This window comes from Ochotona curzoniae, unplaced genomic scaffold (genome assembly GCF_017591425.1).
Source record: "Ochotona curzoniae isolate NIBS_2020 unplaced genomic scaffold, NIBS_Ocur_1.0 contig_4504, whole genome shotgun sequence".
NCBI classification, from domain to species: Eukaryota; Metazoa; Chordata; class Mammalia; order Lagomorpha; family Ochotonidae; genus Ochotona; species Ochotona curzoniae.
The window spans coordinates 1913024-1940263 of record NW_024466309.1 but is presented as its reverse complement, the minus strand read 5'-3'; the positions used below and the strand labels follow the sequence as shown (position 1 = coordinate 1940263).

The following is a 27240-nucleotide window of genomic DNA, read 5'->3' as shown; positions in this document are numbered from 1 at the left end:
TCTTCATCCCCTTCCTCAGCCCACTGAACAATTTCTCAGGAAATCTAGACCAACAGTGGCAACAGCCTAGAGTCCAGCTGATTTTTTATGGCAAGCTGCCTTACACGGCAGTCCCTGGGGAAGCCATGAATAGTACATTCTCTGTCATCACCCTCCAACCAGTGTTGGCCAGAGTTCAGTGAGAAAGGGCTCCATGTAACATCTCTTTCAGAGGAGGAAACTGGTTTGACCACAGCACCCAAGACTATTTTTAGCAAACTTGTTTTGTTTCAGTCAGAAATAAAACCCAGGAATTACCATGAGGGTCACCATTATAAGCCATGTTTTGATGATGCCGGGTCCCTGCCAATGTGCAATTCACTCTTAGCTGTGTCTTTCAGACCAGATCTTAGCCAATGGTAATGATGAAGACAGGGTACAGACAGTGCGTGAAGCAGAACTGTCACTGGCCAATGACTGCATTTTAGGGAATATGTGACTGCTGAACAGATTCTTGCTCTAATGGGTTAATAACCGTTCAGGAATGCATGTGGCCTTTTTGCCTCTCTCATCTGAAACTGTCACAGCAAATCAGAATTTTTAAGAGACATGAGGCTGTGTCTGCGTCGCATATTTGTCTTGTTATTCCAACAGCAGTAGGCACAAGAGCTGACTTTTCTAAACACCCAGAGTGTTTCTTGGGAACAATTGCCTCTCTTTCAGAAGTTCTAAGTGGAGCTAACATGCTGATTTCAGAGACATATTAGACAGAATTATTTATGTAAAATATGTATGTGTCGAATATACACAGAGAATCACACACACACAAATGTGTATGGTATGTGTATTTACTATATTAAAGTGAAAATGGAGGATTTGTAAGAGGATTGTAAGAATGAACTCTGCTAAATGGAGGAATGATGTTATTACACATCACGTAGCTTCTAGCAAACTCCACAAACACTCACAAGACAAGGAGTTTCCGAAGCAAACAAATGGATGTAGTGTTGAAAATAGTCTTGGCATTTCAGATTCCGTGAGAGCACCTAGGCTCCTGGGATACGAGAGAGCTGCAGGAAAACCGCCACTGTAACCCCACACCTGTACTCTTTTGTCCAAGAACAGACCATTCAGTCATGACCTTGAAACTGCCTCAGCGCTGCCTCAACCCATGGTTTTGTCAAGGACTAGCCATCCAAGAATCAACCTTCGCCCTGTGAATGCATCAAGTCACTTAGCAGGTGCCAATTGGGACCTTCTGTCTAGATCCCCTTCCTCCTTCTAGATTTCCATTTTGTCTTTCCTGGACAGCCCTCCAGCCCAAGACCTAACTGATCATTTCTCAAAGAAAGCCCTTTGCTTTTGCTTCTACTTCCGTTGACCACATCCAGTGCTTGCTTGTGAATTATAAATGGGTCTCCCAACACTGGATATTCAGTGGCATCTTACTTAACTCAATGGTGCTGTGAATGTTTAATTTTGTCTTTATTCCTGTTGTTGGTTTTGTTTCATGGCTTCTCAATTAAGGGAATGTATAGAAGTGCATAATACAGAGTCATGACCAGTTGTGAAGATCCAATGCAGTATGCATCTCTACTTCCAAATCAAAGATAGATGCTGGACTGTCTGGCATTGTGTGCACCAGCAATGTCAGGACAAACTTAAGTAACAGAATGATGGACTTATGACTGGTTATGAAGTACTACACTATTGTGATAATACGGGAGAAATAAGTTAGGGAAAAGGAATATGGAGAGGAGGTGAAGGAAATCCCAAAGCCTATGAAATTGTACCATAAAAGGTTAAAAAAAATAAAAAGAAAAAAATGGATCTCCCAAGCCAGGTGCAATGGCTCCGTGTAAATCCTCCCCTTGCAAGTTTATGTCCCGGCTGCTCCACTTCCTATCCAGCTCCCTTCCTGTGGCCTGGGAAAGCAGTAGAAGATGGCCCAAACCCCTGGGACCTTGCACCTGCATGGGACACCCAGAAGAATCTTCTGGCTCCTGGCTGTGGATCAGCTCAGCTTGGGATGTAAACCAGTGGTTAGAATAGCTTTCTCTCTGTCTCTCATTCTTTCTGTTAATCTGTCTTTCCAATAAAATCAATAAATATTTTTTTTCAAAAGTAGAGGAAATTGGTCTCCTCCCTTCCTGTAGTTCCACATTCTGGTCTTGAGTAACTGGGCAGCCCAGAGCCATGGAGGCAGGTCGTGATCCTGCCTGAGACAAGTTGGATCTCTAGAGCAGCTGGGGAAGAAATCATATTTTCTTTATCTTTTGTTCTTCATTCTTAGCATCTGATGGTTATTCAAGAATTTTCTATTTAAGTACTTTAAGAAGTAAATCGTTACTAGTTGTTGGAACCATGGGAAATACTAATATTGTTTTTCTGTAATACAGTTTTATTTTAATTACAACGGTAACACAACATTGAAAGACGCAGCTTATCAGCTAAAGGAAACATTCATGTGTGTGATATGGGTTCTATGCACTTCACAAACCCACCAATGCTTTTGATGATTTTTCAACTAGCAGCGATAAGGACATGACAATCAGAGGTGATTGCTCAGTGGTAGTTCCTACATTGTAGACCATGTGCACCTGTTCTATTGTTGCCCATAATTTGCACGTATTTGTGCTGCCTTGGCTTTATTTTTGTGTCCCAAGTGGAATATTCTAGATCTTTGTGTCCCATTCCCTGAATTCCTCATGGAATACTGCTCATTTTATGGTTAGGCAACAGTGACTCAAATTCTATGCACAAAACCTAGATCTTTAGTTTTGCAGGTCAATCAGCAGAAGAATGTTCTCTTAGAAACAAACACATTTGCCAGTGGCCCCCAGGGAGTCGAATTAACTGGTTGCCTTCATAAAGTTCAGTAAAACATTTGCAGGGGAATGTTTCTCTGCAGATGGAATTCAAAAGGGATTGTTTTGTAAAGGATTTTATCTCTAAGAATAACCAGAAAGCGGAGTGCTTGAAGTGGTGACATGACACACTGCTCATTACTAGCAAAGGGCGTCCCACCCCTTGCACAGAGTCTGAACTGCTCATTTGTGCATGAATGTGGGCGCTCTGCATAGGGAAAGAGCCATCAGGGCTGGTATAACTGTCTAATTGGGCTCAGGCTTTCCGTCCAGCTCCTGCTGCGCTGTTCTAACCAGTCAGGAGGTGATCATCACAGAGGCCAAACTCCAATGGGGTCAGCTCTCTCCATGATGCCTAGAAGTTGCCACGGCCTCCACAAAGGAGTGTGGTCCCCATGGCCTCTGTGTGCCAGAGAACAGCACTTCTTTCATTGAAATGCAGGTAGTGCTCCCGTAAGCAGAGGATGCAGAGCATCGTTAAAGTGACGGGGAGGCAAACAACGCTCATGCTGCATACCAAGTGAATCATTTTATTATGAATACATTCCAGGCTGCCATCGTGAGCCATTGGTGTAAAATATGCTGGCAGAATGGGTCTCTGCTAATTATGTTTCATGCATATTTCAGAACGATCCTCAGGGATACAAGAGGAAGGCGTTCATAAGAGGAAGCTTTGCAACCAGCTTCACCTGCATTTTTGGCTCAAGATCCAAATTAGTGTTTAACAAAGATAATAAGTGCAATAGCATCCCATGTTGTGTTAGCTTTACCTCAAAGGTTGTCATTCCTTATAACTCTGTCGGTGCTGCTGTGGTCACTGGATGCAAGTGAAATCACCAACACTCATTATGACAGAGAAGCACATGGTTGTTAAATTGTTTCTTCGGCACGCGTGTTTTCCAAGGTTTGTCTTCAGTGTCACCTTGGACTGGATTAAGGCAATGAGGCTCTGGACTCAGACATGTGTTAGGAGAGAGACAAGCAGACATCATTACCTGTCTCAGGAGTGAACTGTACAGAACGCAGGTGACTGCCTTCTCATGGCTTCTCACCCTCCTGCTGATTTCACTCTGCATTGCCAGCAATGCCAGCTGGTTATTACACGAGATGAAAAGGCGTCTGTGGGCTTCATCAAAGTGAAAAAGGCACCTGAAGTCCTGAATCTTGGGGAATGAACAAGCTATTCTCTGGATGGACAGCTGGTGTTGAACATCCCAGAGTCTCAAAACCTGAATGAAAAGTGATAAAAATCACATAAATATGTCAACGATAATTCTAATATTTTTATGTCAATTGTTCTTTTCTGCTCCTCCTCAACCCCAGGAAACCATTGTTTCCTCCACAGCACTAACATTGGTTGCATTGCTGTCACAGCACATATTATTTTGTATTCAGTTGCCTGTTTAAGTTTCTTCTAAGTTGCAAGCATCTCTAGAAGGGCGTTTGAGGCTCATGTCGGTCCTTGGGGAAAACTTTGGCCTTTAGAATGTGCTTTGAATAGACAGAGTAATGGTCTACCCACACGGCCAGATCCAAGTCCATGGAAACTGCAAATACGCTATGTTACAAACCATAAGTTTCCAGATGTGATAAAATGAAGAACTTTGAAATGGAAAATCATCCTGGTTTTTTTGGTTGAGTTCAAGGCAATCACGGGAGTCTTTAAACATTGAAGATCAGATTGAGAGTGTTGCCATATGAAGATTTTTTCTGGGCCTGGCACGGTGGCATGGTGGCCAAAGTCCTCGCCTTCAATGCACTGGGACCTCATACAGGTGCCAGTTCTAATCCTGGCCGCTCCACTTGCCATCCAGTTCCCTGTTTGTGGCCTGGGAAACCAGTCGAGGACGGCACAAAGCTTCTGTCCTAGGCTTATTGGCTTGGAGCATGGAGGAAGGGACCTGAGACAAGGAGGCCAGAAAAAGCAAGGAAGTGGATTTTCCTCCATAACTTACTAAAATGATCAAAGCCTTGCCAGCACCTTGATTTGTTCAAATGAGAAGCCAGACACAAACCATCACAAATAGTGCTCTTTCAAATCTCTAACTCTGTGTTGATTTGTGACACTATCAATAGAAAACTTACAAAATTACCTGTTTTCAATTCTCTTCACACACACACACACACACACACACACACACACACAGTGAGAGAGAGAGAGGCTTCAAAAACTTTCAGAGGAGGGGCAATAATTTTGCCTCTTAGGATGTCCACATGCACAACAACAACAACAAAAAAAATTGTGCAATTTTTAAAAACATATTGTAGAAATAATTCTGCTTGATCTATAGTAACCTCTTCATCTACCAACCATGGAGAAAGTGGGGTCTGACCCTGCCACTCCCTACCACATCAACCCCATGACCAGTGCTCTAACCTCAATGCTAAATATTTATTAAAAAAAAATTGAGTTTTGTTGGTAAGAATGTTTTATTGGAGAATCATCCTTAATCATCACTTGAATTACTTATTTTTATTTCAAAGGCATATTTACAGAAAGAATGAGATACAGAAAGATCTTTCCTCCGCTGATTCACTCCCCAAGTGGCCACAACACTGAATTGGGCCAATCCAAAGCCCAAAGCCAGGAACTTCTTCTGGCTCTCCCACATGGATGCAAGGTCCCAAGGCTTTGGGCGTCCTCTGTTGCTTCCTCAGGCCATAAGCAGGTGGCTGCATGATAAGTGGGCCACCTGGGACATGAATCTGCACCAGATAGGATGCTGTTACCTGCAGGCAGAGGATCAGTCAGCTGAGCTTTCGTGCCAGCCCCCATCCTTAATCACTACTTGAAAAACAAAATTTCACTTCCAAAGTTGTGGCAGCTCTCCCAGAGATGTTTACCTTCAAGAATGTAAATAAATCCCAGCAAAAGTAAGGCTTCACACACGTAGTTCAGTGTGTTCTGTATAGGAATGGAATTGATAAGCCTTATAAAGGAATGTTTCAGGCATCAGACTTACTCCATCCAGATTCTGGGTAAATGCTCACATGGCACTCATTGACGTGTCCTTATTGCTCAAAATGTTGTCTTGCTTACTGTGGATTCCATTGTCAGAAATGGAAGCTAACTTTGTGTCAAAATAATATCTAGTGCATAGATCGGAACATGAACTTAGTACTACTACTCACTCTAACTTTTCCAAATCATTTTGTATTGTGTTCAAGTAATTTATGTTGGCTGACATTTGGTCTCATAAATTAAATGAAAAATTAAAAATAGATGCACTATAACCCTGCTAGTCTACAACTGGTTAAGTTTCATTATGAACAATTATGCCTAGAAATATTTTATCAGAATATGTGCATTTATTAATTTATCTTAAAATTAATTTTTACTATTTTACTTCTTTGGGGACCCTAAACTCGCTAAATGAATAAGTCTACCTTCTATCTTCAATCTTGCTTTTTCTCTCTGTTGAGACTCAAGCAGCCGTGTGATATGCTGCCATCCCAGCCTGAAGCAGTGTTCTAGTATGCTCCCAGCAGCTGTGTGGCCACACGAGGTCTCCCAGGTGCTTTTCAGCCCTTCTGTGCTACATATTATAGCACAGTGGTTGTTAAATTTAACATCAGAAACAGCCGTGATGTTTTAGAAATCACCAATGGTAGAGCATTTTTCTTAGAATGATTAAATCAGAATCTCTCTAAGGTTCAGACATCAGTAATTTTTTAATGTTCCCAAGTACTCCCTTTGTATTAAATCATAACTGCTTCACTTGGTTTCAAGGTCAATGCTAATCTTCCTGTGCAAGAAATCTCATGCAGCTTAATTAATAATATGGTATAACCTAGTTTTAAGTCAGATAACTTTATTTCTCATTTTTCCTAATCAGTCTAAAGCCTTTAAACCTTAAAAAATTTCATATTGTTTCAAATCCTTGAACAAAGTGACATTTAATTATCTAGTTGCTATTTGAGAACCCTTTCGTTATATTAAAGTTGATTTCTGGGGATAGAATGAGACCACAACTTATGAAGGAATATATTTAAAATTAATTTTCCTTTCACACACTTCGGAAATTTTTATTATTTTTAGTAGAAAAACCAGTAGGACAAACTCTTGAAAATTATAATTGAATAATTGTTTCCCTTATATTTATATGCGGTCACATCAAAAAGTTCCTGTAAAATAGAATGAAAAGAGAAGCTCATGTTGGATTGAAATAATTTTAAAATCATTCCATTTATTTTCCACAAATTTTCATTAAAGTTCAGCATCTACTTATATCGTGAGATTGGAGGATCCATTCCTCGCCTACTCAGAGCACCTGAAAGCATCAGAGGGTAGGGTTGCGGACTTTGTTTCATGTTCACTAATTTTTAAAAATACTTATTTTTTTATTGGAAAGTCATATATACAGGGAGGAGGAGAGACAGAGAGAAAGATCTTCCATCTACTGATTCACTCCCCAAGTGGTTGTAACAGCAGGAGCTGAGCAGATCCAAAGCCAGGAGCCAGGAGCTCTTCCGGGTCTCCCACATGAGTGCAGGGTCCCAAGGCTTTGTGCCATCCTCGACTGGTTTCCCAGGCCACAAGCAGGGAGTTGGGTGGGAAATGGAGCTGCTGGGATTAGAACCAGCACCCATGTGGGATCCTGGTGCATTCAAGGCGAGGACTTTGGCCACTAGGCTACCGCACCGGGGCCCATCTTCATTAATTTTATTTGCAGGAGTCTGTGCTTAAGGTTATGATTTTAAAGGCAAAATTCAGCTTTTTATATAGGAGTGATGACATTTTCCTGCATGGCATTTTCTCAGTAGCTAACCTTTCTGTAATACAGAATTGTCAGCTAATATTGTATCCCGCATACGTCTATTTGAGAACCAGGGACCAGGGGGTCAGCACATCGGACACCCAGCAGGAGAACCAGCATGGAGCTCTCTCCACCAAGTATGCTATTTTCATCTTCCTCTTTGGATGAAGGACCCACTGCCAGCTCTGCAATTCTGTCAGTTCTGTTGAAAATACGATAAAATTGCTCAATCTCTATTTTCTAAATATTCCAGATAACAATAATTCAAGCAAATTTTAAAGAAATATAGGCCATCCGATGTTTCTAGCCTAGCTTTGCTCAAGAAGGCTCTCCTCCTGAGAGAAATAAAACCCTGCTGTTCACACAGACATGATAAAATTGCAACTAACAAATAACACTTCTCTGGTACTACAAAATTACTGCTATAGAAGTAGGTAAATGTGCATGCATTTCCATGAATGGGTTGAGTTAATTGTCAGTATGCCTTTTTAAACCAAGGCAGCATTATATATGTGTTGGCTATATGGTAAAATGAACTAGTTAGAAAATAATAGTTAGAAGACAGAAACATTCATAGTTTCCTGATAGAGAAATGAGAAATAGAAAGACTTAGTGATTCTATGGAAGATTTGCTAGGCTTCTTCAAGCATGACTAACTGCTGACACTGCACAGAATAGATACAAAATTACAACAAGCAAAGAAAGGGTGTGTGTGTGAGTGTGTGCTTGTGTTTGTGTGAGTGTGAGTGTGTGTGAGAGGGAGGGAATTGTGTGAGTGTGTGTATGTGTGTGAGTGTGTGTGTGAGAGAGAATTGTCTGAGTGTGAGTGTGTATGAGAGAGTGTGAGTATGTGAGAGTATATGTATATGTGTGGGTGTGTGAAGTGTGTGTGAGTGTGTATATGTGAGGGTTATGAGAGTGTGTGTGAGCATGTGAAGTGCGTGTGTGTAAGTTATGTCTGGGTATGTGTGAGAATGTGTGGAAAGTGAGAACGTGTGTGAGTGAGTGTGTGTGTGTGAGAGAATTGTGTGAGTGTGTGTGTGAGTGTGTGTGAGTGAGAGAGAATTGTGTGAGTGTGTGTGTGAGTGTATGTGTGTGTGTGAGTGTGAGTGTGTGTGAGTGTGTGTGTGACAGAGAGAATTGTGTGACTGTGTGTGTGTGTCAGAACATCAGTGCAGTGACTGTTCCCTGCAGGAGCAACCCATACAGATGGAGACCTTGCCTTCGGATAACAGGGTAACAGGGCTGAGGGCATTGGCTCTGCTGAAAGCACCTGTGCGATAAGCACTCATTCACTTAACAACCTCTTACTGACAATCTGATATACAAATACCACAATTCAAGAGACAGAGCCTTAAGGAGCCCCATCTCATTTGAACGCTACACTTGGCTGATGGGAGCAGCACCCATGAAGAGTCTTCTCATAATCTCTATTACCCACCAACGTTTTGAGGAGACCCTTATGTAGGAATTCAAAATTGATTTTTACACCAATGTAAGTTTATCCTATAATTTACCATTTGATGGAGATTTTGGCATACTCTTTATCTGCTGGACACTAGGAAAACAAAAATAAATTGGTCACATATTCTGTGCCTTCAGGCACACTTCAGTGAAAGACACAGTGTACTGATTCTGCACTCTAGAACACAAATAACAATATAAATTCAGTAATGGACGTTAGAACAAGATGCCGATAAATCTCATACAGAACAACTAAATTAACCTCATAAAAATGTTCAGAGTTTCCTTGATACTGCTCCCTCATTTTATGTGTTTTTATTTCAATCTTTCAGCAATCATTCATGAAGCACTACAAGATGCCAAATGCTATGATAAATACAAGGTCACCAGCTGAAGACAACAAATCCTAAAGAAGTGAACTCCCAAATTCAGTACAGCAGAACACAGGATCTAACACCAATGTGCAAGCAGATCATGCAAAAACAAAACACCAGCTGCATGAAAGACTCCACAAAGTCTGAAACCTGGAGCATAACTAGGCATCCGCTAATGAGCTGAAGGATAAAGGAAGAGCATGTTGTAAAGCTGTGACATGCATAGTGGCAACAGCCAACAGTTTTATCCAACTACAGCTTGAATGACTGAAAGGGAACAGTGCAAGTGCGAAGTGGCTGGTAGATTGGTCAAGGGCTTTGTGTGGGTCTAAGATCGTTGGCATTCATGGTTAAACAGAGGACAGAGATGGGGAAGGAAGCTTTTTTTAAAAACTATTTAATGAAAAGAACAGAGTACAAATTTGAGTCAGATTAGTATTAAAAACTTTAATACTAATATGAGACACTAGAAAACCTTAGAAATAGTGGCGAAGGAGGGAAAAAAAGATAAAATTTTAAATTAGGTCAATGGTAGCTGAGATGGAGAATAATCATATTTTTATGGTATAATCAACATGAATTGGCAGTTGATGGTGAAATTTAGGGGAAAGGCAGTTTTACATTGTAACTAATATAGTAAAGTATGTAAGGACATAGAGTGCGTTGGAGATCTTTGTCAAGCATGACAATATTTCAAAGTCTGTGGGAGTTGAGCATTTGATAGAGCTGTGAGACTCTGATTAACCCCTCGGAATCCCACACCTGAGTAGGTAACTGGCTCCGGCATCTAACTTCAAGTTTCCTCTGATGAATCTATGCAGACAATACCCAGAGCTCCGGCATGAGTTAGCACTACCCATGTAGGAAACCAAAACAAGTCCCTGGTTCCAACGTTGGCTTGCCCGAGTCATTGCAAGCATCTGGGAAGTGAACCAGTGGACACCACTGCTCATTCACTCTCTCGCTTTCCCTATGTTTGAGTGTGCTTTTCAATTAATGCGTAACTTTTATAGTATGCATTTCTACAACATTTGAAGATATCACGTAGCTATTAATTTTGAAAATTTTGCACAAATGAACCTACTTTTCAATTCTACCTTCCTTGTGTGTGGACAGCATGTTATCACAGAATGAAAATCCAGGCTCTCTGACAGTCTCAGAAACACCCTTCCCTGCACAACCAAGCAACTGGACATGGATCACTGGGAAGATTTATGAAGGAATAAATGAGAAGATTCCCAGGGAGTAAGAAACAGGCCCACGTGGACACAAGTAGTAAATAGGGTGGTCAGGATCTGATGCTATAACCATATTGTCACATTTTTCCCGCCATACTCAAAATATGCCATTAATGTCACCAAAAGCAACAGACTGTGTGTTCAATTGAACTTTCAATGTGTCTGATAATCTTCAGATTATCCTCAATTTTTAATTTACTGAGTCTCTTCAATATCAAAATTAGAAAAAAAAAATAGCTAACTGACTGTACCTAGTCTTTATCTTCCCAGAAGTCCCCACTTCTGTTTCACGTATTGGCTTAGCAAACATGCTTTGAAAACCCAGGAGTAAGGATTTAATCCTGGAAGATATTAGTGGGATGAAATTTTAAGAAAGCACTTTGTCCATTTGTTCAAGACCATTGTGAGATGACTATCAATTCCTTTCCTAATTATTTTCAAAGGTGTAGTAGATAGTAAAATGTTAAGCTTATCGACATGGATAGAGATGGTACAGATGGAGGCAGAGAAATATTTGAAAGACAGAACAACAGAGAGAGGGTTTTTGTCTACTGGTTCAGTTTCCAAATGCCTACAATAGTGCAGGCTGGGCCAGGCTGAAGCCAGGAATCAGGAGCTCCATCCATTTGGATGACTAGTGCCAGTAGCTGAGCTGCCATCTGCTCCTCTCCAAGTATGCACATCAACTGGAAGCTGGAACAGAAGCAGAGCCAGGACTCCATGTGGCAGCATTCCATATCTACTCCTGAAACTTTGGAATGTGGTGTCCCAAATGACCACTTAATCTGTTGCACTACAACACCACTTTTAGCATCTCTAAGAGAAACTCAAAACGCGGGGCAGATGTGAGTATCGATTAGGAAGGTAAAGTTAAATAAATAAACATGCGTTACTTACTTTGTCTTGAGAGAAGCTGAAAAGTTGTTTTCTTTCAATAAAGAATTGTACAGCTATGACGCTGGCAGAGTGACCCCAAAGGACACCCGCTGGCTTGGAAACAACATAGGGATTCCAGAGGCAAACTTTATTGTTAATGCCAGCAGTTGCTAAATAGAACCAAATGGGAAGAAAATTCTTTTAATAGCATGAAAATTATTGTCAGAATTTTCTCTCTGAAATGATCTTGGAGGATAAGGGCCTTTCGTTGAACACTGATGCATCCTCCATTGAAGGAGGCAAAATCTTGCCACATCAAGCTAGAGTTGGCCAAACAGGCATGAGTTCTAGCAAATGTTGAAGCAGATGCAGTAGAGACTAAAGGGGTTACATTAGTGGGAAAAAGAAATGTGAGGTGGGAGGAAGTTATAAACCTACCAGTAGCTCCACCAGGAGGAAACACTATTTTCACAGCCACGTAATTAATCAAGTATGAACAAACAAACAAGCAGCACAAATCTACTTTCGTTCTGCTTTACTGATAGGATCATGTTGTTTTGATCTTGAGTTTGCCATACGTATTCAAAGAACAGACATTATACTGCATGTTCAGATCTGTGGAAATTCAGCATCACATTCTATTATTCTTTTGTTTAGAACCAACTTTGGAGCTGAAATTGTTCAGCCTTATTTTCTGCACAGTGACAGGGATGGAATAGTTATCAGATAGTAGGAATGAAACAGTCAATGGATTAATGCATTATATCTGGATCCTTCTCAGGAAGATTCACCCTTTCCAGCCTTCTCCACTCTTTCAACATTTGATGTTGGCATTTTTCTGAATTGATACTCAAGGTTTCTTCATCTAGTATTGTTAGATATTGTAGGAAATGCTGAGGAGCTAACCACTAAGTAACTATCAGGATCCTTCATATGAGGAATCATTGTTCAATGAAGAGCGTCATTACCCACTCTGTAAGTCAAGTGCATTCTCTACAATTATCCCACTAATTTTCAACACATGTGTACACTTCACCTTTTAAGCACTGCTTGAACTAGCATGTGTCAATTTCCAAGCTGTCAGAATGCCCACGTATTTTACTTAAATAGTTAATTGGTGAAAATCTTTACGTCTTGCCAGGGAAATTTTACTTTCTACAGCAAAGGAGTCCTCCCTTAGTAAACTAAAGCTAGTCTAATTTGAAATTTTTTCAGAAATTATTTAGAATGGGCCAGTGCCATGGCTCAACAGGCTAATCCTCTACCCTGAGGTGCCAGCATTCCATACAGATACCAGTTTGTGTCCTGGATGCTCCACTTCTGACCCTGCTTATGGCCTGGAGAAACAGCAGAGGATGCCTCTCAAGTCTTTTGGGCATCTGCACCCATGTTTTAGACCCAGAAGAGGCTCTAGGCTTCTGTCTTCGTATCAGTTAAACACTGGTCATTTTGGCCAATGAAGAATAAAACAGCAGGTGGAAAACCTTCTCCATCTTTCCTTCTCTGTAAATTTGTCTTTCAAATAAAAATAAAACCGATCTTAAAGAAATTATTTCAATCATGTTCTAAAAAGGTAACTGAAAAACATTCTACATTTTGCCATACTCTAGTGTGGTGTGTATGTGCAATAATATTAATAGTAGTAGCAGTAGTATTTGCAGATGGACAAATAATCTACTTGTTTTCGTGGAGCACGTGGTGGTTTTAGGGAAATGACAGGTGCTGCACAAATTCCTTTCTCCTCTGTCATCGTGCACCACACGCCAACGACAGTGCTTCTCATGTTTTCAGCCCAGTGTAGCCCACACACACCACACATCACAGTGCATCATTTTCGGGCATTCTCAGGCAATAAACTATGAGCTGCTCAAGGTGGTCTCTCCGGCAATAAAGCAGCAAGGTGGAGAGGCTCCTTGCATATGAATGTGCAACCTCGACTATTTATGAGGCCATCATAGTTACCATGATTTATTTTACATACCAATTAAATTGAGCCGCGAGTGGTAATCAAAAGCGTGAATGCCCTGGTCAATGTTGAAGGATGTCATTTTCAGACCCGTTTTTGGTTTCTCTCGCCAAGCCAACACCACAGTACTTGCATTGCTGGTTGTACTGGAAATGATAGCTTCCAAAGACGCACTGTACATGACTGATACCCCAAAATTAAAAAGATGAAAATGATGTTTAGTTATTCACAAGATCTTAGCAAAATACAACAATTTTAATATGAAGTTAAAATTAAACAAAGGTTATAATGATACAACCCCAATATTCAGAAAACGCCTCATTAGAGGTTACAGTAAACTCAGCACTTAGAGAAAAAGCTCCTACTCCAACAATACATTGACAGGTTTGGATTGCTTTTATTTTTCTTTTTTGAGTGACGGACAACACAAAGCAGGAATGTTCATCCCAATGATCATGTGGGATTCTAGAGACATAAGGTAAGGAATTGGGTAAATTCCTGTGTCCTTCCTCTGGTCCAGGGCAACTAAGCAGGAATTAGCCCATGGCGTGTTGCTCTGAAAGATCCAGCCATTCTAGTCACAGCCGTTACCAGTCAAAACTTAAGGTAACTTCCTGGGACTCAACTTCCTGCCAAGATACACAAATCCAACTGAGAGTTGGGTTCAAAATAGTTGTTCCTGTGCTCCTGACAACTCAGGGACAGATCTTCTTTGACGTCTTACCCAAGGATAATAACCATTTTATCAGAAGTGATAAATGCTCCGTTTTATTGGGAATGTTTTCCATTGCAGTCACACCCATGAGTTCCACATGTCCAACAGCCACCACTGCTCCTTGAACACCCACACAGCACAGTGCCTTCAGGGTTAGGCGCAAGTTCCCGTTAGGTGTTTTACTCAATCACTTGTGGCCAAGATGAAAGATTTCTCATTTGATCTCAGGGTGAAACTCCTCCCTCATACAAAGGGTGATTTTGTTATTTTGTTATAAATATTTTTATATTTATATATATTTAATATATTTTTATATATTTTTCTATTTTGTTATAAAAACTATATGTGCTAGACATATTTCTGACTCATGTATAACATAGAATAAACATCACACTCTGAGAAGACAATTCTGGAATGATCACCAGCACTTCTGCACTTCTTTGAAACTTAGCCTCGACTGCCCTTCATTCCGGATTACCTTTCTGAGGATATTTGCAGAGCAAGCAACTTTAAAATAAAGGGATGATGTCTTCCTTTGGAGCAGTCAGCTTGCATAAGAACTGCCGTCAACAATAAAGAGCATCTGCCTCTGGATCAAAAGACAGATATCTAAGCTGTCCACTTGGAAAGGGCCAGAGACCCTCCACTTGGGGTCCCTCCCCTGTAGTACAGTATACTTTATGTGTAATATAAATATAAATATATATACACATATAAATCATAACTGTGAACAATGAAGCTGTTTTTCTAGAAAACAAGATTCTTATGTCCCCTTTCACTTTTTTTAAATTTCTATTCTCAAGTGGGCACTATAACATTAGCATTGTTAGTTGTACTGGAAATGGAAAGCTACTTTGTTGATTGCTAAAACTTGAAAACAGCATAAAAGCTCAGGGTCTTCAAATTTCCCAATAGGCACAGCTATGATCTGAATGTTTATATCCGCCATGTTCCTAGGATTTACATGTTGCGACTAATCTCACAGAATTGTATCTGTAGCGTTCAGGAGATGGGCAATGGTAGATGCTTGGCTCATTAGGAATGGGCCCTGGAAAGGTGATTCTTGTGAGAGGGTTGGTTATAGCAGCCAAATTGGGTTCAAGTGCCGGCTTTCCTTCTTGGCTTACTATGTAATCTTTTGTACCCAGTCTGCCATTGCCATTCTCATCAGATGCAAAGTCAATAAAGGCTACTTCATTGTGAAAATCCATTACAACAGTGAGCTAAATAAAGCTCTTTTCTTTAAGAAGTAAATCGTTTTATATATTTCATTGTAGTAGTGAAAAACTGATTAATATAGGAATCTTTGTACAGAAGTACTTGTGATTTCATTGAAGCTATCCTTTGTTCAAGAGTTATGAAATACCTCATTTTAGTGCTTTATTGAAAGAACTTAAGTTGATGCATCTGTGTAAGCCTATGGATATACGTATGTATATTTCCACACATGGTATTTTGTAACATCAACCTGTGTGAAGGGAAAACTGATAGATGTAAAAAGTGGCCACTACCTAATCAATACTGACTATTGAGTTGTTCAATAGAGTGATTGATGAGATTAGAAAAAATAAAATGGGCTGACAATTTTCTTGCCCTTAGTAACTATTCAGAAAGACTCATTCAAGAACTCATTTTGACTTGTGAATAACTTAATATAGAAAATTTCCTGGATATATCCCTAGGAAATATGTGAGTAACAAACAATCTATAATTAAATGCATAATATTGAGACTAACCAGCATATCATGCATAGATATTATCTCACCAAATATTGTATCATAGCTCTGAAGATTTCCTTGGCATCAACAAGGTACCCTGTGTTATGGTGATAACAAGAGAAAAACTCAGCAGGGTCTGGATCCAAATTTTATGAACAATAGTTAGATAAAGAAACAGAGCTTGAGCATATGATAAAGTGGTAAATTCAATCGTATAGAAACCGTAACAGAAGTTCAAAGAATGAAATCGGTCTCAGAATTCAGAAGATATTTGATAAATATTGACAAATAGATAACTTTTCAATAGACAAGAGAAAATTACAAAATATCTGTGTGGGAAAAGAAAGACTCCACAAATGACCATCAGTATACTTATCTGCCCTGCAGATAGCGAAACAGAGAACCACGTAGACAAGCTTAACGATTCTGTCAGTCAGAAGCAGGTTGTTGCCAAACCCAGACTCAGATTACTAAAATTGATTTGACTCGGTGTACCCTACAAGTTTGCAAATCCTCATTCAGAACATTTGTGTTTGTCAGAGCCAGAGGGCAAGTTCAAAATACTGAACCTGATTCCTTGACTACTTGGGGAAATAGGACTCTTCCAACTTTAATATGCCTAATAACGAGCTGAAAACTGTCAGAAAGAAGGTCCTCACTCAGTAAACCTGAGATTCCACTGTTCTTAGGTGTGATCAGACATATGCTGGCACTCCAAGGACCACACTTGGGGTTATAAACCGCCATAGAGTTTATTATTATCTCTAGAGTTGTAACACTAATTTGTAGTTCTTAAAACTTGGGAAGCCAAATATTCCTTTGTGAATATGTTGAAAAATATAAACCTTTGCCAGCACACATATGCGTGTGTTTATGTGCGTGCACAGACACACATACACACACACACACACACACACACACACACACACGAATTTGCAGAATGTCAGAATTTTAAGAATCACTTCCATTCATACATCTCAACCATGACAAAGCTATTCAGGGAAGGCCCCGTTGAATATATGATATTTTGGATTGGGAAAAATTCCCCCACTTGCTTTTCTATCTGATTGGTACCAATAACACATTTAAGTTCTATTCTTAGCTTGTACTGCTTTAAGGAAATAAGTTTAACTAGCTTTTCAATGTCGGGCTTCTCTTAATTACAAACTATAATTTCCAAGAGAAAGTGGGGAGGGCTGAGATGCAAAGAAGAGGACTAGAGAACCACTGCCACACAGAGCATCAGACTCACAAATAACTCAAGGTGATTGATGTGTGTCGTGAAACACAGAAATACTGCTCAAGGGAAAATCTGCACAGCTTGCCTGCATGGTGTGTTGCTCGTTCAACCCCCTTTCTGTAATGTCCCTTCCTCTCTACCCCTGGATTGCTCTTAAGAATTATTAGAATAATTCATAGGTCCCTCCTATATGCCAGGCGTTATGCTTGGCATTGTCATTTTGTAATAGTCATTGTCAGCATTGAGAAAATTATCCCAGATTTACTGATGATGAGATAAAGCGCCTGAAAGCTAACATGCTTAAGGATATTCAGCTAATTAGAAATGGAGATGAAATTGAACCCAGTGAAGTTTGGCTGTGAGTTCACTTTTTTTCTGTGCCATTCCAGCCTTCTGTTCTACCATGCCCCACTGCCAGGTACCTGCTACGCCCAAAGCAGGATCGTTATGTTACCAGCCTCATCAGATAGCTTAATATGAAGGGAATAGATTTTTCTCTCATGTTTTACTCAGATGTTCTTGCATTCTATAATTCCATCAGAAACAAGTCATATCTTGGTTTTGAAATAAAATGTGAGTTGTTGAGCCTTTAATATGTGACACTGCAGGCCTATAAATGTCATTGGGTAGCTTGCAGATTTAAATCTTAGAGCAACACTCTGAGTACCAGAAGAGAATGTACTGCTTTAGATCACTTTCTTTGAGCCTCAGAAGGAAAGATGACATCAGGGTATAATGAGGGAACAAATGACAAAATAATTTTATTGGTAGAAATTTTTAAATTTTGATTGTATTGTAATTATATGATGGGATTTCTAAATTAGTTTCCTCATTTCTTACTGAAGAAAGAAAATCATAGATTCTGCTGGAAAAGTTGTTTCTTTCTTTTGTTTAATGAAGCTAGGTAATGGAACGAGCTGGTAAAATCAATTATTTGTTTTGGGTAATGCAAGAGGAATGTATTTTTTTAAGTTATGTTTACATAATATTTTAAAAAGAAAAAAGGACAATTCAAGTGGTTATGCCATTAAGTACTTGAAATAACAGAATAACACTACCGTACAGCATTTGCCAAAAGATCGGGGCTACAGCTGAGTAGAAAATTAGGCTGAGTATAACTGGAATTTCTATCATTTTTCAAGCTTTCGCATTATCAGTCATGTAACCTAGAAAAAACCCAACTTTGAGCTTTCTTTGATGTCCTCTTGTTTGAGGGGGTTCATTTTGGTCTTACTTTTCAGCTGAGATGTGGAATCCCATTGCCTGAGCTCACAGTAGGACCCTCGGTATTCTAAGCAGTCACACTTCTGAGGAAAAAAGAAAAGAAAGCCTAATCGTTTCCCTTCCATCTTTAAAAGTCAAACTTAATTTCTAAAAAATCAAAATTCAACATTACAAAGAATTTTACAACTAGTTGAAGGACTTCCCAAAAATATCAAGCCGACTCATGTGAGTGATATGAATGTATTTTGCTCTTCCATCACATTAGAACAACCTGTGTGACAGGCTTGTGGCTGACACCAACTGCCTTCAATACAGCAAGGAAACTGGCAGGAAAGGCAATGTGGTCTCAACTCTGGTGTAACCTCATTGTATCTGTGGCACTAATTTAGGTCCAAGGAAATGGAGCAACACGCAAGCAGGACACACCTGTGTTATCATTCAGATTAGTTCCTATCAATTACCAAGTCTCCCTAAGGACAGACAACCTGATGTTTGTCTTCCAGCTTCTCTGGGACGGTCTCTACTGTTTAACCAATGCGTAGTGCCCTGCAGTTTCCCCGGTTCCTACTCCATGGTTTAACCAGTGCTTACATCCTGACTTCCCTGGCGCCCACCCCATGGTTTAACCTATGACTTCTCTGCCACCCACCCCATGGTTTAACCAATCCTCAGTGTCCTCCGACTTCCCTGGCGCCCACCCCATGAGTTAACCAGTGCTAAGTTGTTTTGTTAACATCAGTTTAATGGTGATGTCTTCCACCAGACCCAATCTAACAAAGGTGGGGAAATACCTTATAATGTAATAAAATGTGATTTTTTTGTTATAATTTCATGCTCATTCTTTAATAGCTACACCCCAGCCTATGGCTTGCAAATTTTCCAAAGACATTACTATAAAAGAAGGAAATTTTTGAAAAGGAAAACTCTAAGCTTCAAGATATCTGTGCCATGCTGCTGTTGCTCAAAATCCCTGCACTTACACTCTGGGTGTTTCAGACAGTAATTATTTTTCCATTAAAATGTGACCAGAGCCACTCTGGCAAGATGAAAGCACTGTTTTCCTCTAACGTTTCAAATAAGAAGGGTGAACCTTATCTTAATGCAGTGTCCTAATACCCTTAAATTTGAAACTGAATACTTCCTTTGACATTCATTTTTATGGGTATTTTATCCTTGGCTTCAGTTAAAGAAAATTGCAATGCTTGTTTTCACTTTCATGTCTCTACTTAATAGTACATTTCCTTCTCTGACGGAGAAGAAAACCACCAAGCAGCAATTCCTGCGGGATTCGAAAGAACCTCAGCTCATATTGCAGGAGTAACAAGAGTGTTACTGGAGAAGCAGCCATGCATCACTTGCCCTGATAGCGCAACTCTACCCCACAAGGAGCACCCTCCATAACCACCTTGTAGCCCGCTGGATCCCTGGTCTGTTTGACCTTTCCCTTCTCATCACTTTAAGCTTCTTCACTTCTTATACTGCAATTACTGATCTTGAAACAGCAGTGAAAGGCTGTCGTTAAACTTCTAATCTCTGTTGTTAATTCTAAAACTAGGCACCCGTTCATTTGTTAGTGGGAGCATCTTTCAGTGGTCCATGAGCCTTCCAGATAGTTCTTTGCTTTCTTCCTTTTCAACAATCTTCTCTTGTATTGCATTTTTCCCACATCCACTCATATATGATTTCTAAATTTGTTGTTCTTAATGCAATCACTTTCTTTTAACCACAAATCGCTCCTTATTTTTTAAACCTACATTAATTCTATATTATTAAGCATGATTTGTTCAGTTTCTCTCTTCTCTGTTGAACATTTTTAAATAACATTCACCCTTAAAGTCAAATTGTAAAATGACTTTCCCCCAAAATCAAAATATAAAATCTTATGCAAGCAATTAATGAGAATCATTACAAATTCATTTAAGTAAATTATTTAGAAATAAAAGAGATAAATTAGTGTTATGCGATTCAGCATACAAACTATTTGGCAGCCCCTGGTGTTAAAATACAACTTACTTTCTTAGCAATGAATACAGAAGCTGCCCCTTCTTCTCTGTTGTGAGCCAAAGTCAGCAGGACATTCTCTCACACTCAGCATCCTCGACAAATAAGCTGCCTCTTATGAAATAGTTCTATAACTTTTTTTTTTTTTTTTGGTTCTGGGATGGTGCCTTAGTGTAGTGAGTAAAGCTGCAGCCTGAGATGCCGGCATCCCATTATGGAGCTAAGTTGAGTCCCAGCTGCTCCATATCTGATCCAGATATGATGCAGCTGGAAGAACATCAGAGTATGGACCTAATCCTGGAGCCCCGGTTTCCATGTGGGAGACCTGGGGGGAGCTGCTAGCTCCTGGTTTCAGATCAACTCAGTTCTGGTTGCAACGGTCATCTGGGGTTATCTCTCTATCGCCAGCCTAGATGGTGTAACAGGGACTGAATTTAATTTCCCACCAAATAAGTTTTAAAAATTGGGCAAATATTAGGAACAAGGTTTTCTGATGATAGGTAATAGAGAACTCTGAAATCTGAGAAAGAAAAACACAAATGAGGTGAGTGTTGCAGTCACCCTCAACTCACTGAGAGCCATTTCCAAACTCCGGGTGCCTGGAGAGCGACTGTGCCAAGTCCAGCAAACTTTTGGGCTGAATACAGGAGTTTGGTGTGGATGAGGCAGCTTAAAATTCTGAGCTGGGTTCTGTCGCAGTTAGAATGACAGAAAAATACTAAAGACTAATTTGAAAAAATGTTTTCAAAGTTAATAAAAATCAATCCAAGAATTTCAGTAAGCTGTTATAAGCTCATTCACATTTCCACACTTTCAAACCTTGAATTCTCAAGTTTTCTGCTTCCAAATATTGTTTTCTTGCATTCTTGTTTTTCTCATTTCTATTTCTGCATTATCAAAAACCTTCTAATTAGCTAGTCTGCTTATAAGTTCTTCTCTAATTTACACTCAAAATAACCACCAAATAAATCTACTTTAAATGTTTTGTACCAGCCTTGTCCAATATCCTGAGAACCACTTAGTGTTTTATTATTTCATTTTGTATATTGACTTGGTTGCCAAGAAATTCCAACGTAACTATCCCTTTGATCTAGTCTTGTTTTGCAGTATTCTGTCTCTGATCCGTCCATTTGTGCTGTCTGTTGTTATTATATTGTTTTTCTACCTTCAATCATTTTCATCATGTTCTCTATTTTCCCTTTACCTCTCCAACTTTCGGTCCCATCACTCACTCTGATGCTTGTGGCCATGGTTTTCTACATAAGAACCATTATAAGATTCAAAATCCTGTTTATAGGGTTCAGTGGCCAGATTTTAAAAGCATTGCAAAATATTCTAATAAATCCCTTTATGCTATTTATTAATTTTCTTTTGGATACTAAGTATCTTGGAGGTTTGCCCTATAGTTAATCTGTATTATACAACTTCAAATGCCTAGAAGAGTTTTAATTCATAGAAGATCAATGCTTAATAATCAATTGATTGAAACTTCAAGTCCAAAATTTAAATAAACAAGCTAAAGTAAAAGCATGAAAAGGTATCTCTAAAATTAATGGAAATGCATTATATGAAACATTATGTATGTATTTCAAAATCTTTTCCATCAGAATAAACTCATACTAACTTTTATAATACATCTGTATAGCACATAATTTGAGGTATCAAAAACAAGATAGAAGTTTGAAAAGAGCCCTTTACCATAGCTACATAAGTCCTGGAAAAACTAAAATAACAAATATCAAATTTATTGTGGAACCTGTGCAGAAGAATAGAAAATCATTGGTGTTTTACCCATAGAATATGGGTGAATGTGCTAAGGACCTCAGAAGGTTGCAAATAGATGGCCCTTAAATAAAGACTGATATGATGTTTAAGCCTCAAACTAGTCACATAAATGTTCAAGAAAAAAAATAATTTTGATGGTTAACATTAGGCCCGATAGTTAAAATTTAGACACCTCTATTGATTCCAATTAAACATTTGAATCAGATTAAGCAGAAAGTAGAGTGCAGAAAACTTTCTTCTTGATTAGTGCTGAACTTTCATGTACAGATCAGAAACAGCCAAGAAAGTGTTTTTCATTGGAAATTTTATAAATAAGTAGCATATGGAGCCTGGAACATGTTTTGGAAGCAATACAACAGGAGATAAAATATAGCTTTCCCAGTACATTTCTGAAGACATGATGAGAGCAATGAAGGGCAGAGAAAATTGCAACACCTTTTTGAAAGCTCACTAGCTTGATGACGTTCTGGAGACCCAAAGGATAACATGATTATAGGGTGATTTCAGAAACATTTTAATTAATGTGTAATTAAAAGGTTTTAATAGAAAATGTAACATGAGCCCCACCAAATTCAAGGCACTTTGGGAAGTAACGACATGAGCCATTTATGTTCATTCCTAAAGGTCTGGCATATTGACCAAGTCAAAGGAGTCTTTTTACGCTATTGACTGGGAAAAAAAAAAAAATGTCATCTATTTCAAGGTTTTCTTAACATTTGTGGCAAAAACAAAGAGCGCAAAGAAGCCCAATCAGAGAGGTAGGGTGGATGCCTGATGACTTATGATCAAAACAATTATAAAATTCTCCTTGTTGGTAGTGAGGAATGGGCGGGAGAGTCGTTATGGTAGAGAACCCTGTGGGAAAAGCTTCCTGCGTGTTTTCTGCCAGAGCTTTCTCAAAGCTCTCTGCTGCCTGTTCTGTAACCATGCTGTAATTTGTGGTAGGTTGGAAGTCAGACTCTGACACTGAATTCTATAGGTTATAATCATGAATATGTCCTGCTAATGCTGGACTGTTTTCATAGTCTTTGCTTTTTCAGTAGACGAGGAAACAAAGCAGCAGAACGGCCTGATGGAATCATAATGAATAGCAAACTCACACTGACTTAGAGAACAGATTAAGAGACAATCATAACTGAGTCCCATCATAACTCTTTCTTGGAAATACTCATAATAGTTATATTCATTCTATTTCCATGTTTGTGTTGAAAACTTAAATATATTATATATAATCTTGTGCCTTTTATATTTAGCAAATGATTAAAAGAACATGTATTTTGTTCTCCCCACAATTACCTCATCATGGAATTAACGGATGCATAGAAGGTATCAATGGCATGGTATATGGTTAGTATTGTGTGCAGAATATACACTGTCTTGTGTAAAGCATTACAATATTGTAGTCATGCGTTAATTAATCAGCTCTAACTTTCTAAAATGCAAGGAAGGTAAAACAGAGGCTGGGTCGATTTGAATTGTCTTTGCTTCTAACTGTATTAGAAATAGGCTGCATTTAGTCACTGAAATTGTTAATATCTATCCTTTTTGGTGGGCAATTTAGAGGTGAGAAAATTAATGTTGTCTGTAGTAGTGGAGCAAGATATCAAGGCAGATATTCCATATTTGATCTGATCATGGACTATCAGATCAAAATTTTATAAAGTTGTGGCATATTATAAGACTAATTCATTCATTAGCACATTTTAAGAAATTTATGATTTTCTATGTACAATGACACGTAACATTGTGTTCTCCCACCTCTACAGAGTTCCAGCGTGTATAGATCACCTGGCATGATTTTTTAAAGCCTCAGTCTTTAAAGGAAAGAAGAGAATGACTTCCTGCCCAAGTTCCGAGGGCAGCAGAGACTCCGAGTCAAAATCTCCTGAGAACCAATTATTGGCTTCCAAAGTCAAAAGTTTTACTTGACACATTTTCATCAAAACCATAAATGTACTGGTTGATGAGGACTGTTTTCTTTTGTTACTATCTAGATTCAGTACCTTGCCTGACCCAGTCTCCACGATGAAGCTTGTGCTGTAATACGTGGCAACATTTGTGATTTCCAGAGAGCAGCTCTGCCCAGTTGATGATCATTGTGGCTTCTTCATCCTCACACATGCTCCCAGGACTTTCAAACAGAGAAATCGAGGCTGCTGTAAAAACAATTGCTTGCACCTTGGGAGAGTCATTGAAGGAAAGATAAACAAGGGCAGGATAATTGCTAGAAAGGAGATCCTAGGATCCTTACAATTAACAAAATATATATATTGAATTTCTTTAATATTCCAAAAGGATACAAGCCCTTTTGTATTAAAGGACACACTAAGAGGTTGGAAAAGCAATTATCAAAGACAGCTTATCACTTACTGTTAGGATACATGTGTCATTAAGACCAGTTGGAATGAAAAGCTTCCATAATTATGAAGAGAAATAATTCAAATGAGGCTACTCCAGAAAATTCAGGCCTCACTGTCTTTCAGTATGTAACAAGGTTTCATCAGGCAAGTGAAATGTGATAGAAAGGCAGGAATCATTGTTCAGTGTTCAGGTTTCAATGTTACCCTTGCTAGTGATAATACATCTATATCTCTATGACATGATGCAGAAAAGAATGCACCCAATGAGGCTCGTACTGAGAAACACAGAGCTTGACAAATTAATTTGAAAGATTTGTAGGGGAAATGAGCCATTTAGTGTTAAATAAAATTGATACGGGAACCTAGTAGATTAAACAACTTACTGCAAAAGGCAAGCTTTTCTTTTTTTTACTAAATGTGGAAAATGACACTACATACACCAACCCCCCAAAAAAAACTTCTCCCTAAATACCATAAAACTTTTATTTAAAAAGCAAAATAAGGAACACAATTTTTTTCTTCCCTTTCCGTGTGACCTTAAAAGCTATAGTACGGTTCAACTAAGAGGGCGAGCTCCTTGCATTCTAATTTCTATTAGAAGCTATATTTTGATGATCACATCAATAGTGTTCAATGCAGCAATTTTTCACTTACCTTTCCAGTTACGTCCCCAAAAGAAAGGACAGCTGTATTGGCGTCTCCAGGGTCATACCAATAATGCATACAAATCGGTGCTGCCTTCAGGCCTTGCAGTTTATATTGACAAGAAAACTCTTCACTGGACAGCAGGTCATAGAAACAAATCTCTTTACTTGTGAGCGCCACTGCTACCTAAGGAACACAGAGGAGAGGTCCAAAGGGATTTCTGACGAGTTTAATGAAACCAGCATGCAAGACAGCTGTACTTGCTAAGTCAGACATTGTGCCCTTTGTACTATTCCAGAAGTAAAGAATGATGGCACAAATCTACTTTATTCTGACTTTGAGCTACAGTCAAGAAGAAATCTTTCTCCATGAAATGCATCTGGCATCTTTCTGCCCTATCCTCCACTCCACACCCCATCAACACACTCTACTCATGGCTAAGCAGCCAGTCACAGCAAGACATAGATAGCCACAGCACCACTCAGTCACACCAGAAACCTGACAGTGCGTGTTTCAAAAGGCAAGCGGTGTTTTCACAAAAGTCAATTGATTAAATAGTGGAAACTATAACCAGAAAACCCACAAACTGAATTTACTAGACAAAGAGCTTAACTTGGCTTTTACAAACATTTCCAAGGAACTAAAAGCATGAAAATGATGTCTCTGTAAAGAGAATTTCAGGAGATGCATAAAAATTATCAACATAAAACACCAACCTCCCAAATATACTTTTGAACTAGAGTGTTGAGACCATTCAGATTTAATATTAACCATTGTCTTCCAAAACAACTGCAAAATGCATGCCACAAAAAACTTAGAGTTGAAGAGAGAAAAATGCAGTCAACCAAAGCAGTTGGAGATTCTAGCCCTCTAATTTCAATAGCAGATGGAGCTACCGGACTGAACACCAACAAGAAAAGCATTGCCTGAAGTGAAAATTCTAGCTGTAAAAACTCCAGGTAGCACATCAATGCTGGAAAACATTTACAATATGGGCATTAAGAAAACATGAATTTAAACCACCACACAACAATAAGATACTGACAACAACTTTCAAATGGTTGAAGTTCAGAGAAAGCTAACTGACCACGTGAAGTATTGGTGAGGATGTACTGTATACACGTGATGGAATGCCATTTGGCAATAAATGAATAAACTGTTGTACTTAGCAATGTGAATACATTTCAAAATAATTATGCCAAGAACTGAGACCAAAAGAAAAGAGCGCACACTTTCATGAAAATTACATAAAATTCTAGCAAATGCACACTAAGCTACACTGACAAACAATAGAATAGTAATTGCCCACCAGAAGGGAGTGGGGTGGGAGAGGAAGCTCTGGATGGGTGCAAGAAAACTTTTGAGGGTGATGAATACGTTCGTTATCTATATCTCATTGTTGAGTTTTCATAGCTACACATGTGTATTAAAATAAAAATGGGACATTTTTAATATGTGTTCCATAGTTTGTGTAATTTTACCTCATTAAAGCTCTTTTAAAAAGAATAGTAACATTATTATTCTACGTTGAATAAGCATAAAGGAAAGCTAAAATTTAGTTCATCAGTCAGTCCTCTGAAAGAGTTCACCACAAACACTATTTGCTAACAACAGAATGCTGAGCTGAAATATGAAACACCATACCCTGGGCGAGAGCTGTTTTTAATCAATGCAAGTTAGGTACTAAGCATTAGCAGCAGATTCTTAACAAGAACGAATGGCACATCATTAATATCACTGTGCAGGACGCAGAGACAAAGCACGGGCTCAGGTTTTGAAGCTGAGCAGCACTGATTATATGCCGAGAGCCTGGGGCTCCCTGGCTCATTCTCACATTCTGAAAGTGGAAAAAAAAAACTGTCTTCTTGGTTGGGCGGATCAGTGCAACAAGGTGGACCACTTAGGGGGCTGGTGACCAGGGTGATCCTTTGGTTTCCAGGCAGTAGTACAGCATGCTATTTCTCACCAAAAATAAGGAAAAGCAGATGATTCTAGAATGCGTAAGAAATAGACAAGATAATTCTGGAACAT

General features: G+C 39.1%; 1 protein-coding gene across 1 annotated transcript in view; it reads right to left on the bottom strand.

Annotated features, from left to right (window-relative positions):
* Window positions 1-27240, bottom strand: part of WDR49 (WD repeat domain 49) — a 94883-nt gene that overhangs the window by 49312 nt on the left and 18331 nt on the right. Inside the window, exons 3-7 of the mRNA XM_040986387.1 lie at window positions 25219-25395; window positions 24208-24382; window positions 13537-13704; window positions 11577-11725; window positions 3842-4075 (exon numbers count right to left, since the gene is read on the bottom strand). Coding sequence (XP_040842321.1) covers window positions 3842-4075; window positions 11577-11725; window positions 13537-13704; window positions 24208-24382; window positions 25219-25395 — 903 coding nt within the window. The remainder of the gene's footprint in view (window positions 1-3841; window positions 4076-11576; window positions 11726-13536; window positions 13705-24207; window positions 24383-25218; window positions 25396-27240) is intronic.